This window comes from Epinephelus lanceolatus, chromosome 16, assembly GCF_041903045.1.
Source record: "Epinephelus lanceolatus isolate andai-2023 chromosome 16, ASM4190304v1, whole genome shotgun sequence".
Lineage (NCBI taxonomy): Eukaryota > Metazoa > Chordata > Actinopteri > Perciformes > Serranidae > Epinephelus > Epinephelus lanceolatus.
In genome coordinates this window covers 24,958,928-24,973,984 of record NC_135749.1, presented here as the reverse complement: position 1 = coordinate 24,973,984, position 15,057 = coordinate 24,958,928, and the positions used below count along the sequence as shown (strand labels likewise).

Sequence of the window (15,057 nt, the reverse complement as noted above, 5' to 3'; positions counted from 1 at the left end):
ATCAGAGTGGGGAACAAAGGTGGTTTAAGTGACTTTGTTGGTGCCAGAAGGGCTGGATTTTGTATTTCAGAAACTGCTGATCTAATGGAATTTTCACTCACAAACGCTTAAGGCCGGTGGTGGTGGTGTAATGGTGTGGGGGATATTTTATTTTCTTGGCACACTTTGGGCCCCTTAGTACCAACTGAGCATGGTTTAAACACCACAGCCTACCTGAGTATTGTTGCTGGCCGTGTCCATCCCTTTATGACCACAGTGTAGCCATCTTCTGATGACTACTTCCAGCAGGATAATGCTCCATGTCACAAAGCTCAAATCATCTCAAACTGTTTTTTTGAACATGACAATGAGTTCACTGTACTCCAGTGGCCTCCACAGTCACCAGATCTCAATCCAACAGAGCACCTTTGAGATGTGGTGGAACAAGAGATTCTCATCACAGATGTGCAGCCGACAAATCTGTAGCAACTGTGTGATGCCATCATGTCAATATGGACCAAAATCTCTGAGGAATGTTTCTAGCACCTTGTGGAATCTATGCCATGTTTTCCCCTCTCAAATTTAGTTTTTTTTTAGATAGATTGTCTTCACTGATTTGATATGCCACTCAACATAAGAAGATTTTTGATTTATTTTTCCACTGTTCAATTCATAAAGTTTTTCTTAGGTGTAATATGCTCATTTTGATACATATATTCCAACGCACTCAACAATGTGTGTCTGCAAATTTTCCATGACAGCTGGGAAACTCCATCTGCTGAGTAAGACCATGTGATACATTTGAAAGCTCCAGGCAAGCTACAAAGAACATTGTTGTGATAATTTTCTGTGCTATTTGATAATGCTATTTCTCAGGTCAAGAACAAACTCTTCATCTCAGTATATAATTTATATATTTAGAATATTTCACCATTATTGTGATCAAAAAGCTGAGAAACACTTTACTGTAGCCTATGTAATTATCACAAACAATTAAGAGAGGAGACAAAACTGTTTGCAGAGATATTTATTAGATTTATTCTCTTGAAGCCAGCTTCTTCCACCATCATAGAAAAAACAATTTGCATGGAATTTATTCTTCTCCTACCAATTAAAATATTAATTTACAAACAAGAAACACTCTGTATATTATATGTGTATTGTATCATAAATGTAATACAGCCAAAAGTCTGATAGCAGCTGCAAAATGAAAAAGTTAATCTGTTAATTGTTTATATGTATGTTTATCAACTACGCTTCCTCTCAGGGACTTTAACTCACAGAGCTCTCTCCACTTCCACACAGAAATAACAAAATAGTCCCTTTATTTGTATCCATAAACATGAGCTGTTACCAGAGTTGTCACTGTGAACAGTAAGGCTTAAATTAGACCCCACAAAACACACAGACCTTTAACTGTCCTGCACAGATTGCACCACCCCTATCCCTGCAAAGTTCAGCACCCACTGAGAGGAGGTTTTTCCAAAAAGGCTTCAGACAAGAAAAATCAAATATCTAAATAAATTGATCTTTATATCATCTGTATGGGCAAATCCAGCAGGCACATGAAACAAGATGATATAAACATCACTCTTCTGTGCTGAGGCAGACTTAAATATAGAAAGTAATTAAAACTAAACTAAAAAATAAAATCTTATCATTATATTGCATAGACAAGTGATCCTTCAGCGCCCACCAGTGCACACCTGAGGGACTTTTATAGTATGTACCGCATTTATACATTCACATTTCTCCCCCAGTTTCCCTGAAAATAAAACTGGGTGAAATATTTCCCCCAGCAAACACAATCATGTTCAACTGCATAAATCAAACTGTACTGTACATGTCTTCCAAAACACTCATTCATTCTGATGCTAGATAAAAACATAACACCACAAGGATTACAAACAGCCAATTCAACAATTCAAACCGAACAAAACAGTAAAAATCATGTCATAATGAACGCTCAACAAAATGTTGGCGATCTCGTCACATGGGCAATTTTGGCGAAGTTGACTGGCTTCTACAGAGGACAAGACTCATCTGGAAGACAGAGAGACGGAAATGGAAGGTAAATTAGGTGAATCGAGGACTTTTATTTTATTTTACATCTTTGGAGCTGACTTCATCCCATTCACCAACAGTGACATTTATGGCTTTGTGTTGACCATAAATGCAACCATACCATTCCATTTGCTCTCTAATAACATTTTAACATTGTAACCAAACCTACATTTGGCAGTGCTGCATTTAAAACCAGTGTTGTGTTGCAATTTGGAATCGTTTATTTTCTTCTCTTTATCAAGCTTGCCCACGCTGCTAACCTGCTAACATTTGCAAAAACTCTGAAAACTGGTCAGTTTGTTTACTGACGGCTGGCATTCATCCATATTACTGTTGATAAATCCCCGGAAAAGACCAGTGTTTAAAATGACAAAATTTCCCAGCAAAATCTAACCTAAGACTCTAAAATGGAGAGAGCTAATGTACCTTTAGCTGATTAGATGTTGTACCATCAACTTTTATTTAATGTCTTCTGAGGTGGCACAGTGGTGCTGTGGTGAGCATTGTTGCCTCACAGCAAGAGAGTTCCTGGTTCAAACCCAAGGTAGAGGGTTCAAATCCGTGGGTGGGGGAGACCCTCCGCGCAGAGTTTGTATTTTCTCCCTGTGTCCGGGCTCTCTGGCTTCCTCCCACAGTCCAAAGACATGCACATTAGGTTAACTGGTGACTCTACATTGCCTGTAGGTGTGAATGTGAAAGGTTGTCTGTCTCTATATGTCTGCCCTGATAATCTGTACCCAGCCTCTCAGCCAGTGACAGCTCGGAGCTGGTTACGTAAAATGAATGTCAGAGTAGGACTGCTCCACACAAGAGAAATGGTTTGCAAACAGACATAAGACAGGAGTCAATGGTACAAACATCTGTTGAATAAACTGTAAAGTTATTGTTACGTTAGTAATCAAACTCATGAGTGACATTTAGCTTGCTAACTGTCTGTTAGCTGCTAGCTCATAGAGGTTTTTTCCCCCTTACAACACTGAAATGATATCTATTCCTGAGAACAAAAAGTAAGGGGGAAATAATGAGCATGGTGAACATAAAATAAAAATAAGTTTGGAGAACTTTTGTGACTGATAAGAGTTTAGTCCGTCTCCTAGTTCTTTCTTATTTTACTAACCAGTCTGTGGCCTCAGCCCCAAGCCAATTAACTACTTCTGAACACTTATACATATATATATATACATATTTAAAAGGGTCACAATTACATGGTTAAACCTTAAAAAGGCTCCATAATGTACTAAAACAGCTGGGCACTTGTTGTGGCAATGACTAGGCTATTAATAGCCCCTTTTACACAGTGATCCCGCAATAGGGCCAGAACGAAGCCTCTTCATTGCTTTGAACCGAGGGTAAGGAGCACATTTTCAGCTGCTGTTCTTTTTCTTTGAGTTAGCTGCTAGCTGCTTCTAGCTGCTAAGTAAATCTCCCAATGGTGGGTCGCACACATTACATGTCAAACTCGTCCTGTCAGCGGTTGTGTCCTGCCCGCAGTCCCTTTTACACAGACGGCGATTCAATGCTGTTACTACTGGCTTAAAGGTGAGACAACTCTGTGTTGTAATGTCACCCCAAATTGCGTGATTGTACCTTTTATACAGAATGGCAAAGCATAATAACGACGCAACATTCTCGCCTTGAAGAGGCAGTGTAAAAGGGGCTAATGACACGTGGGACTGACTCAAAATAAAACCACAGTGCACGTTCTTTGGTATGAAACAACAGCTAAATCAGGCTTTGACTCCAAAAGAAATACAAGAATTCATTGTTGATTTTGGTCTTTTCATGGGATTTGTTGACAATAACAAAATTGCAGTATCTTGCCAGACCCATCATTTAAGGAAAATTGAACACAGTGAAAATAAACAGAAAAGAAACACCATCTTAGCCTGTGAAAAGTCCAAACCTATCAACAGTTTCACAGTGAGACATCATGAATGGCAAAACAATCTGAATCCATAATCTCACTCATCACACGTTGTGTTTCTTGAGAATGGGGTGACACTGACCCACTCTTAGACCCCCTCCTGTTGCAATCCCCACGTTCCTTGTGCTTTTGGACACAACTGCTCCTCCGTCCACTTCAGCCTCTTCCTCCTGCGCCTCCTTTCCCTGCGGCCTCTCGATCTTCCACAGGTCATGAGGGTAGGGGGTACACGCCAGCATGGAGGTCTCTGATGGGTACTCACACACCTGCTCCAGCTGGTCCTCATCGAAACACACCTTTCCCTGTAGACGTGAGTAAAGAGAGGATTATTTTACTTTTATCCAGTCAAATGAATATTCTAATTTGCTTTCATTGTTGTGGGTCTTTAATTAATTGTCTTGTGTTAACAAACTTTATTGACAGCCACTCAAAGGAGGCAAAAATATTCAGCCTACAACAACCTCACATGTACCATTTGGAAATAAGATTCATCATCAAAAAAACATCTGATGATTCTCGTCCCGTGTTTTACTTGTTTTGTGTTTTATAGTATGCTCTGTAGTAAGCGCAGCTTTATCCTGGTCTCACTCCCTGGGCATCAAAATGTGCCACTTGGGCAGTGCCCCCAGCATCATATAACGAGGCACTGTTTAGTATCTGTGTGGGACGCACAGGGCTTTCCACCAACTTCAATGTAAACCCATTGCCCAGAGCAACAGATGTAGTTTAAAGAACGTGAATTTTGCTTAGGTGGGGTGAGAGGGAGATGGATGGGTTCAGCAGATACCAGACTTTGACCCAGGAGAGCAGTATTTGAGATCAACAAACAGCAACATTGGGGCGTTTTTGCCACTCAAAACCAGATGTTTTTTAAGCAGTAATCCTCTGACTCTCCAGCTGTGTTTGTACCTCTCAAAGCTGTAGTTTTGTTGCCTAAACCTAACTGCAGATCCCTTCTTACCTCCATGTTTGTGCCACTCAAAGCCAACATCTGTGATCTTTACCTGACCATAACCAAGTAGTTTTGTTGCCTAAACCAAACTGAGGACTGAAATGTTACCTGTAATTTGGTATGAGAAGATTTAAAAAATAAAGCATAAGTTTAAAGAAGAATATGTCTGTTTTATGGCTGCCGCCTGAACATCTGAAATTTAAATCATCAGTCGGAGAACTCTGTCGACTGAGATTACTCCAAGTCATTTTTGTTTGTTTGGTTAGTTAATGTGCAGTGTACTTCTGGGGATGTTTTGATGCCCTGATTTTGCTGCAGTGTGTGCGCTCCTCACTTTCTCGCTGCTCTTTGGTACAACCTGCTGCAGACACAGAGGCAGCTGCCAGGAGGAGGAGAGGCTTTGCATGGTCAGGCTCTGAAAATTATGTTATTTTATGCCTTCTGCGTAGAAGTTGGGAATTTACAGCTCACAGTAACTTAATACGATACAGTTTTTGGCTTTTCTTTGTTATCTAGTGTTGGCAAAAAATATTGTTGCACATTTCCAACCTGTTGTTAACGTAGTTAGCATGTTTACTATATTGCATGACTACCACTGTAACTCACTGAACCCTGTTCAAACTCTCAAACTGTATATGGGAAAAAAGGAGCAAACAGTCAGATATTCAAATTGAACAACCAAAACTGATCCGAGTGGCATAATTCTGAGTCGGGTGCATCCCTAGTCTGCTTTACTGTGAAGTAATGCAAAGAAAATGTAGGAACATATGGCTACCAAGCTTTTTCAAACACTTTGTGTGCTCATTATACAATGAATTATCGCAGCAGTATTCCTTCTATACCAACTGATTTTCCCTCTTGTATGTGGTAACATGGTCAAATGTAAACAACGCTTTGAGGCACTGAGGTCTCAGCCTGTCTCTGTGAGATGTTTGTGCTCCGTCAGTGTAATGTTAACTGACAGCATGAGGCTTAGCACAGCAGAAATACTCCCTCTGTAGAGTACTTACTGACTGAACACATGGACTAACTTATTGATTATACAGTGACAGACACAGATAAACAAAATGGCAGCAAAAGCATAAACAGTTTTTGGTTTAGAGGTTTAGAAGTGTTGGAAAAGGAGAATGAGGCCCTGACGTATATTTGTGTGGAGTTTGTTTACTCCAAGGTCAGCAGGATGTAAACAGACCCAACAGGAAACAGAACGAGGGTCTGTGCAGGACATCCACAGCATGTCTTATAATAACAGCCTCCATGTGAACAGAAGTAAACACACCTAGAGGTGCAGAAATGTGCAACCACCACACTGCGCATACTGTACGAGTTACCGCTGCTTCACCCTGACAGCAGCTGCCTGCAGAGGACTGCAGATAATAGCTCTGCATTAGAGAGGCTGGGCGAATCATGCTAAAGTACAGGAGGCTAATCCTCCCTCCCTGAACCCGATTAACCAAGGCTAACACAGCAGGACAGTAGAGGCACCGGGTAAGACTGAGGCTGAATGAGCAGAATAAGAGAGAGAAAGAGGGAAGTTGTCATTAGCAGGAAGTTAGTATTTATATTAATGTTTGACAACCCTTCTTCACAGGCTCAATACTGCTTGTTCAGTAAAGTTTCAAACAGAGTTCAGAGGGGTTTTTGAATAAGACTATCCCCCGATTTAAGCTTTTATTATTCGAGAAGACAATATTAAAATTCTTTCAAAAGCATGCAAGAGATTTCTTGGAATATGAATTTGATGGAGAGAGAGTCTGAGGTAAAAACATACATATGAAGAGGAATATAAAGGAGGAGGAAGACGAGGACAAGCAAGTCACCCCCCTCTGTGACATGATGGCATGGGTTCACATGGGGGAGGGAAGGAGGCCTGACGTCAAACAGTCTGAAGGGAATCAACGAGAGAGCGACAGGTGGTCAGAAAATCAGCGCCGTGAAGTGGCCACTAAAGAGGTGGCTAAAAGAGGACTGTGCTTATGGATAAAAGATTTTTATTTAATTAGAGGCCACAGTAATGGGCCTATCAAGAGCTGGAGAAATACATACAGAGAGCAGCATCAAATATGAATTTCTCTTTCACTTGTGTGTCAGTTACTGTAGTCAAATCTTTTGAAACAGATAGTGTCTGAGTCGCATTTGGTGATTTAAAAGTGGGCACCGCGTCACTTCCTCATGTCTTGTTTGGAGGAAGTGTAGAAGTTTGAAAGAGGAAGTGAGCAAAAACATGCAGTGTGACAGGGAGTTTCTGTTAAACCAAATAAAAGGCCTTTAATCCTCTCAGTATGACTGTCAAACTGTCATCTTATTCAGACCACCATCGGGTTATTTTCACTTCTTTCTCTATCCACTTCACCCACGTCGAACTAAGAGTTGCCTGCCTGCTGTCAGGAACACTCAGCCGTGCAGTGGAGGGTCAGCGTGGTCTAAAATGACTTTGCCAAGACTCCAGTCTAACAAACCGAACCCACCGCCAAGAAGACACAAAGAGAGGTTTGTCTGAGAGGAAGAGAGGGCTGACTCAACAAAAATGGCAGAATTAGTGCAAGGGAACAAGGAAGCAGTCTGCAGCACACTCAGTTACCGAGTGAGGGGAAATAACCAGCAGTTTAACAACTCGTACATGGAAAAAAAGCATAAAGAAAACAATGAGTCTTCAGAAAGGCAGTCAGCTGTAGTGAAACACATAAACACAGTCAGAATCATCATCACAGGACGGTGTTATAAAGGACAGGCAGTCTATTTCTGCTCCCTTTATTACATAAGAGCTCCTCTCCCACTCTTTCTCAAACAAGGACTGGATTCAGGAAAAGTAAAAAAAAAGAGGAAACAGAAAGTCCTAACATGAACTTTGACTCCGGTGAAATTCGTTTGTAGTTCGAGTCAATGCTACTCAGACTGAATTACTGTAAGTACCAGCGTGGCCTTCACAGGCATTCACACATGTGACGTTGGGTTAAAAGTAGAAGAAAGAAAGAAGAAGTCGGCTGCTTCTTGTTGTGGTTTCAACTTTTCTGACTCCACTGAAGCCTGCTACAGAAGCATTAACTAAAGGGTGTTCCATCAAACACGTGTCACTTATTATAACCCGCAATTCAGGTGCAGGATTGGATTAGTGAACAAAGCAACCATCAGTTTGCTTTCACTTTCTGTCTGCACTTCTGTGTGTCAATAATAAATGTCCAAAAACTAAAAAACGTCCACATGTTGGGCTAAAATATGCATGGTGAGATCATGATCATAGGGTAAAAGTCAAAAGTCTGGAAAGAGACTGCAGAGGCAAATGGCAAAGCAGATTTCGCCAGGATTTTATGGCTAAGAATCAAGATGTCGTGCTTGATAAGGCTTTAACCGGCTTAGGTCGGTGTCTGTGATCGTACTTCTCAATCAAAAGGGATGTTCTCCCAGGAGTGAGGGAATTCTGCTTGACAACGAGGGAAGGTGATGCCCTCTGGACCACCTCTGATGAACTTAAGAAAGCACGGGAGCGCCAGTCTTTTGAAATCTGGCTTAGTCGGACAATATTTTGAAATTCAGAAGTCCTCCAGTTTGCCATTTTGCAACATGAAATGTTATAATTACTGGCAGATGCAGCACACGTTCTGTGTGGACGCGTACCCTACACCCCAAAAATCTACCTACATTAGGCAGCAACGCTGACCCTCTGTTTATTTTTGTGAGCTGAAAATCTTTTCCCTCAGTGGAAATGAAACTTTTATTTACTTTAATTTCAGAGATAAGAGACAATAAATTGTGAACACAACAAAGCCATCACACAATAACATCTTAAGTCCTGTGAGGAATTATCCTGGCTTCCTATGAGGAGAGGAAACTCTGCTAGCCTTTGCAATGCAAAGTGTGATACGCTTGTGCTAATAACTTTAGCATGTTGTTTATGTAGAAATGTGAGTCATTGTGAGTCACAATGGAGCTAAATTTTGTAACATTACTTTTGTTAAATGTTGCTGTTGTTTCTGGCTAATAACCTTAGCATGTTGTATTTGCGAAGAACACATGTCTAGCAAAAAGAGACCGTTGTTTTGTCTGTGAACTTTGTGAGTTATCATGTAGCAGAATGATTTTTGTTTAGTGTTGGTGCTAAAAGTCATGTTTTGTGTTTAGGTACGTTTGTTGAATCAATCAAACTTAGTGCGCTTCACACAAACTCTGTTTTGGTGGAGTAACTGCAGAGCTCTATGTAGATCATATGCACAATGTTATTTTGCTTACATTAACACAGTTTCTACTCACCCTTTTCGGGGTCCCTCCTTTCTTGACCAGACACGAATTCTCTAGATTCTGATATCCACCAATCACTTCGATCTCCTCCACTGTAGGGTACTTCTTCTTCGCTGGCTCGGCCACTGCAGAGGTCACCTGGGCCTGCTGCGATGAGGTCTTTGCAGATTTTGACGCTGCTGCCGTGGACCCGGTGGTGGGCCCCGTCACTCCTCCCCCTCCTCCTCCTGCAGGCTTTTTTGGGGTGATTGTGATGGTGGCACCTCTCTTCACTTGGCCTCCAGAGGCACTCCTGATAGAGAAGAGTGGGGGTGATGGGGTTGGAGATGGAGAGATACTAGGAGACTGGGCAGGAGATGGGGAGCTAGGGGAGGAGGCCGGTGTCGGGGCAGAATCTGAGGGTTTCAAAGTATTGTCCGGGGATTGGCTCCTGAGAAATGAGGGGGTGATGGTGGTAGTTTGGTTACATTGCTTGAGCTGAGATGTCAGAGAACAAACACGCCGAGGAGACATTTTGGGGTTCGTTCCTGGTGATTCCTTATCTTTCTCTGAGGTCTTGGCATTGTCCTTCACCTGGTGCTTTAACACTCCTCTGGGGCTTTGCTGCCCTTTTGTCTCTTTGTCCTTAAGAGGAGCGTTTGGTGACGTATAAGACTTTTCCTGCTCTTTCAGCTGAAACTGCTCTATCTGTCGCTGTATTGTCTGAACCCCGCAAATGTCCTCACCTGAGAATGCTTTGCTGTCCCCCTGCTGAGCGTTTGACATGATGGGCTTCACTTTAACAAGGTGCACTGATGGGATGTCCACAGTCCTCTCCCTCAGACACAAGCCCGACCTCGAGCCAACAGTTTCCAAGTTGTAGATCCGGCTCATGGCTGCGAGGGAGTTGGGATGAGACGGCAAAGGGGAGACAGACTGCACAGGATCAAGAGGGGATGTATATTCCTCTACCTCCTCTTCTGAGAGCTCCTTCTCTTCCTCCTTCTCCCTTTCGTCTTCTCTGATCTCGTGTTGGCCCCTGTGGCACCTCAGCTCTTCTTCCACATGTTTGAGGGGGTCGTCTTCATCCTCAGATATCTGGAAGCTGTCAGAGGTAACTTCGGAGGCAGCAGTGGTGCTTGTTACTTCCTCTCTGACAGCTTGTGAGTGTGGGACAGAAACAGGAAGTTGAGGGCAGGTTTTCAACACGCTGACTTCCTGTGTGACGTCAAATGCAGCCGTGGTTGTCTGCACTGCTGCATCTTCCTGTCCCTTCTCCACCTCGCCCAGCTTCTTCCGCATATGAGCTGCAGAGTCCCACTCTTTCTCTATTTCAGTTCCCCTCTCGTCCCTGGCTGTCTGAGTGTCATTTATCTCTGCACCTTCAGTCCCGCCTCCATCTTGCGCCTCTCTTTGTTTCAGCCTCTCCAGCTCTCGTTGTCTTATTTTCTCTCGCAGAGACTCGATGCGGCTCAGGGGTTTCCCGATCCTCCAGCTATCCCTCCGCTCAACCCCTTTACCTTTTTCCAAGTCTTGCCCCTCGTCGCTTTGACCCACGGCCTTTTTTCTCTCCAACATTTCTTCTGCAACATAAAACACACTTCTGGGGATCTGAATCTCGAGGGGACCTGGGGAGATTCCCATGGGTGCAATCCTTTTTGGAGATCTTGGGATTGCTTCATGAATGAGGTTGTCTGATCCAACATCCAGATCTGACCCTTTGGTCACTTCATACGCAGGCTTGTAAGATCTTTCTCCTTTCTCATTGCTATAAACAGTTGTGTCTCCAATTTTTTCTATTTTACTTATAAGCTCCTCTGTGTGTTGAGACAAAACGGAGTGTAGGTAAGGTCCCTGTGGCCCTGCACCACCCCACTCCGGCCCTCTGTGGGGGTCTCTTGCTCTATTTGTGACAGCACAGAGCAGACTGGAGCACTCTGTGAATGCTGATTGACTTTTCTGCAAAGTTTCAGGTGGGATTGTGCTTCCCTCGTCCCTCTGAAAATCGGACACCTTTTTGTCGCAAACTTTCACTTCTAACTCTGCATCTTTTTCTACACTCACCTCCCTCTCTGGACCTTTCTCACCTGACTGTCGCTTCAACTCTCTCTCAGCTCTTGCTTTCCCGTCCTGTTTGATCGCAACTCTTCTAGCAAACGAGATTCCCTCTGTGTTTTTGACTGACGCCACTGTGAACCCCTCTTCTCCATCTGCATCACCTGCCCTCTCCACAGCCCTCATGACAACCTCGCTCCTGTGTGGGATGGAGATACACATTTCTGCTTCATTTCTCCTCTGCATGTTCTCCACCTTTTCATCCTCAGTTTTTAAATGTCCATCTCTATGCTTTCCAAACTGGTCTTTATCTAAAAGCCATGTGCAGCCGGATTTGACCTTTGCTGTGGTTTCTTTCCCCAAGCCTGCGACATCAACCCATGGCCCTATGCTCTTGTCTGAGTCTATCCTCTCACGCGTTTTCCTCTCGTTATACCTATCATTATCTAAACCGTTCTCCTCAGCACAGATGACCCGCTCGGAGAAGCTAAACGAACGCTTCGGTACACCTTTCAGCAGCAGATTCCTCTCATCCACCTCAGATTGCTGCTCATCTTCATCTCCTGAGTTTTTTCTCCTCCCAGGCCGCAGGAAATTATCAGAGCTTTTGGATCGAGCAGGAGGCTTGGGGTGCTGTCCGAATTTACTCAGCAGCTGGCTGACCCTCCCTCCTCTATCAACGAACACGTTATCGTCCAAACTGTCCTTCCTGCCATCTTTGATAACTGTTGCCTGGCCCCATGGTCTCTCCTTCTCTTTTTCTATCAGCCAGGACATGTCTGTTCTGAGCTCCCTGCCCAAACTTTCCCTCCTCTCATCCATGCTGCACTTCTCTCCATCCTCTCTACTCGAACCTTTCCCTCCTCCTCCTTCTGGACTCCTCTCTTCTGGGCTTGCCGAGGGCTTTATGATCAGAACCTCAGAAGCTCGGATCTCTGTGATGCTTCCCCCTCCAGCCAGGATCTCCCTAAGGTCCATCTTCATCCCTCTCTTCCCCTGGTGCTCCTCCTCGGGCCTCTCCTTCTCCATCTCTCTCCATCTACCCCTTCTCTCATCACTGCCTTTCCTGTCCTGCTCAATGATGATGATGTTGTCAGCACGGATGGTCCGGAGACAAGGAACGTGGGGTGAAAATGCACTAGCTGGTGGATCTGTTTCTTTTTCCTCCTCATCTTTTCTTACTTTGAGGAATTCCTGCTCTCTAGCTGTATCTTTAACTGACTCTTTCCACTGGTTGCTATTCTCTCTTTCTCTCCCTTGACTTCTGTCCCTGCTCCTTTCTTTTTCCCGTCCCTCACTTAAGTCTCTGAATCTCTCTATTTTCAGCTCTATATCTCTTCCTCTTCCCAACTCCCCCTCTTGACCCCTGGGGCTCAATTTGTCTTTTTCCCTCTCCTTGATTTCTGGCTCGTTCCCTCCTTCTGCATCCCTGCCCTTCCTCCATGCACTCTGCGTGCGAATAAATGGGTTTTCATGAACTGGGACAATAGTTTCTATGGACACCTGACTTGCTGGTTTGACATCTCCATCCAGCCATGGCCCTGAATCTGGACTCAGTGACATGTCGCTTCCCAAATTAACCGTCACAAGGCTGTCTGTGTCACTTAGACCATCAGATGCAGATCTGACGTCCACCTGCAGCAGACAGACGTCTCTCTCTTTTTCCCTGTCGCCCAAACTGTCCTGCTTCGCCTTCCTCCGCTGAATGATTCCTCGCTTCCAGGCGGGCATGCTGGCCAACTTTTCTTCCTCTTCTTTCTCTCTCCTCTCTCGCTCCTCCTCCTCTTTCCGCTTTTTCTCCAGCAGGAGTTGTTTCCATTCCGGCAGAGAGGAGACAGACATAACAGTAAAAGGTTTTCGACAAGTTGGTTGCCTTTCTTTTTTAGAGCCTCTGGGAACTGTCTGCAAAGAAGGAAATGATTAAGTAAAATCAGAACCATTATACAGTGGTTACCACCTGAAATTTAACTTTAGGGCACAATACAGTAAAAAAAAAATCCAAATTCCACAAGTATAATATTAAGTTGATAGATATTTCCAGTGTTTAATAGCCTAAAGAAAGATGCAAAAATCATGCAGAATCACATTGTGTCAGCATAAGCTTGCAGTTCTTGTTTACATGTCTAACGTTTGTTTTACACAAAATAATATAAAAAAAACTGAATCAAATTAACTTGCAGCACTTTATGCACATGTAGCAAACGCTCACTTTCTCCTTTACAGTAATATGATGAAAATGTTAAACTCACCAAACCCCAAAGATATCAGTGTATCCTCTTCGACTTTGCTGTTGTCATCTCCACTTGTGCGTCTCGGCTGTGCGTAAAGCGCTCCGCTTCTCGACGGAAAATCTCCTTTGCCCACTAACTGTCAGATTAATCTATGCTGTCAAAACGGAGGGTTTTAAAACGCTGTAAGACCCGGTCAGATCACCCCACGTCCTGACTGTGCACCAAAGCATGAAAACACCTCCGTCGTCGGTATAGTAGTAAATATTTCCAGCCTCAGAGCGGCAGCACTGTAATCCCTTAATTACATTAAATTCCGTCAGGAGAGTTTAGTGGCACACACCATATTGCCGGCCCTAAGAAAAGGCGTTTAAAGAACATAGCCGTCTGCCCGAGCAACAACCCCCCTCACCCCCACCCCCGTCTCATCCCTCCGTCCCGCAGGGCTAATTGGAAAAGAGCTGGAGGTGGAGGTGAAGGGGTGTGTGAAACGGGCTGTGGTGTCAGCAGGACGGAGCACAGATCTGCAGGAGTTTACCTGACCAGGCATTATCAACCTTCCTCATATAGCATGATTTATACGACTTCAATATTTCCAGTCTTTGACTGACTTGATTGATTCTTTTTTTTTTCATGCCAGGACACAACATGAAACTCTCCTTCCTTTATAATGCTTGTTACACCCAACAGAGGAATGAGACTGGGACCTTATTTCAACTGCGCAAGTGAACATAAAATATAACCCTGATCTAATCCCATAATCCATCTGAAAATGGTTGACCACAAAAGCCGAGATATACAGATTGATAATTTAATGCTAGAAAAAAATGTTGGCATTGTATGTTTTTGCAAACCACAGATATGTTACATCTGCAGATACTTTGAAACGTTATGTTTGAATCTGGTTAGGTTTAGGCACCAAAAAACACTGTGTTATGGACAGGAAAATAATGTTTTAGCTTAAAATACTCAGTTTGGGGGACACAATTCTTGCAGGAAATGCAACATTGTCTCTGTAAAAAAAAAAAAAAAAAAAAAAAAAAAAAGAAAAGAAAAAAAATCTTTACATGTAACTTTACCAGCAGGAAATGCAGCGATGTCTTGGTTAAAAACTACTGAATTTCGAGGCACTATCTCCACAGGCAATGCAGCAAGGGCTTGAAAAAAACAACTGCTTTTCAAGGCACTATCCCAGCTAGAAATGCAGTGATGTCTTGGTTATAAACAACTGCTTTTCATGGCACTACCTGCACAGGAAATGCAGCAAGGTCTTGAGAAAAACAACTAAACAATTGCTTTTCGAGGCACTATCACAGCTAGAAATACAGTGATGTCTCACTTAAAAAACTATTGCATTTTGAGGAGCTATCCCTGCTAGAAATACAGTGATTTCTCACTAAAACAACTACTTTTCATGGCACTATCTCCACTGGAAATGCAGCAAGGTCTTGAAAAAACAACCACTTAACAACTGCTTTTCGAGGCACTATCCCAGCTAGAAATTCAGCAATGTCTCAGTTAAAAACAACTGCTTTTCCTGGCACTATCCCAACAGGAAATGCAGTAATGTCTCGGTTACAAACTACTGCATTTTGAGGTCATCTCAGATTTTGTTGACTGCTTTATAGAGATGTTGATTT

The 15,057-nt window shown here is 43.2% G+C and overlaps 1 protein-coding gene across 1 annotated transcript; it reads right to left on the bottom strand.

The window, feature by feature from the left end:
- Positions 1–991: 991 nt before the first annotated feature.
- Positions 992–13,832, bottom strand: ppp1r18 (protein phosphatase 1, regulatory subunit 18). Its single transcript, XM_033637369.2, has 3 exons — positions 13,439–13,832; positions 9,168–13,091; positions 992–4,269 (listed from the first exon to the last, which is right to left on the bottom strand). Exons 2-3 carry the CDS (start codon positions 13,029–13,031, stop codon positions 4,012–4,014), a joined length of 4,122 nt encoding a protein of 1,373 aa, XP_033493260.2. The 5' UTR covers positions 13,032–13,091; positions 13,439–13,832; the 3' UTR covers positions 992–4,011.
- Positions 13,833–15,057: the final 1,225 nt, after the last annotated feature.

Bases quoted from the DNA above. Each gene is read 5' to 3' on its own strand.
- ppp1r18 (XM_033637369.2), bottom strand. From the start codon at position 13,031: ATGTCTGTCTCCTCTCTGCCGGAATGGAAACAACTCCTGCTGGAGAAA. The intron at 4,270-9,167 runs GTGAGTAGAAAC...TCACGTCTACAG, and splicing joins AAGGAGGGACCCCGAAAAGG to GGAAAGGTGTGTTTCGATGA.